At 33.4% G+C, this 896-nt stretch overlaps 1 protein-coding gene across 1 annotated transcript in view; it reads left to right on the plus strand.

Annotated features, from left to right (window-relative positions):
- The window catches only part of abca3b (ATP-binding cassette, sub-family A (ABC1), member 3b), a 16098-nt gene extending 15991 nt beyond the window's left edge, over positions 1–107 (plus strand). The window contains exon 19 of the mRNA XM_008402850.2: positions 104–107. Coding sequence (XP_008401072.1) covers positions 104–107 — 4 coding nt within the window. The remainder of the gene's footprint in view (positions 1–103) is intronic.
- Positions 108–896: the final 789 nt, after the last annotated feature.

The raw sequence follows: 896 nt of genomic DNA on the forward strand, positions 1-896 counted from the left end.
TCTAAATGAGTAAAAGCATGAAGTTCAGCAGCAGAGAAAGAAGAATAATCCTTAGGTTATATTTAATTATTTCTTATTATAGTCGGTACCTCTCCTCTTTCAGTTAATGGGAATCACAGTTTCTGCAGCAATGTGCAGCAGCAGGAATGTTAACTATTAGTTTAGCTCACACACTGTTACAGGTAATTAAATTGCACTTATGCAAGTGACGCAGTGAAAATCTTAATTTGAATGTAGATTTGCSCTATAATWATWATTATTATTCCTTATCTAACGTCTCTCCTAAAAAAACAACAAACCTAATTTAAAATATGAGAAWATCAGTTAAGGMATACTTCTTCTAAACAAACCAAACCTTTTTCTCTGAGAGTTAATAATTATCACTRTATTTTACAAACTCTTTCTTCTCCCATTCATGATATATTACACCCCACATCAAATCTTGTCAGCATTGTTATATTCCCCRTGTATTATCTAAAAATACACAGAGCTACATTTATCAAGTAGTAATATTTCCAACTTATATTATAGCTAAACCAAGTCTCCCTGTTTCCCGTAATCTCTGTGTTACAAACMGGGACAAATAATATTATCTGCTCATCTCCTCATACTCGAGCGAATCAMGTCAGCAGTGTGATGAATGTACGCTTCCCCCATGCCGTCCGACACGAGCGAGATAATAAGTTATTTTTTATTAAGCTCTTAATTTTCACTCTTGTGACTTTTTTCTTTTGTATTTTTTTTTTTTTTTGCACAACTCTTTCCCATTAAGCGAATGACTTGAAAGAATTGCAGCATGAACACTTGAAATGTACGCACGGCAAATTCTTAAAGATCGACTCCTGCTGAAATTACGGTGTGTCATATTTTAAAAAAAGGGAATTTGCATCATTGTA

The sequence above is a fragment of the Poecilia reticulata genome, unplaced genomic scaffold, assembly GCF_000633615.1.
Source record: "Poecilia reticulata strain Guanapo unplaced genomic scaffold, Guppy_female_1.0+MT scaffold_262, whole genome shotgun sequence".
Taxonomy (NCBI): domain Eukaryota; kingdom Metazoa; phylum Chordata; class Actinopteri; order Cyprinodontiformes; family Poeciliidae; genus Poecilia; species Poecilia reticulata.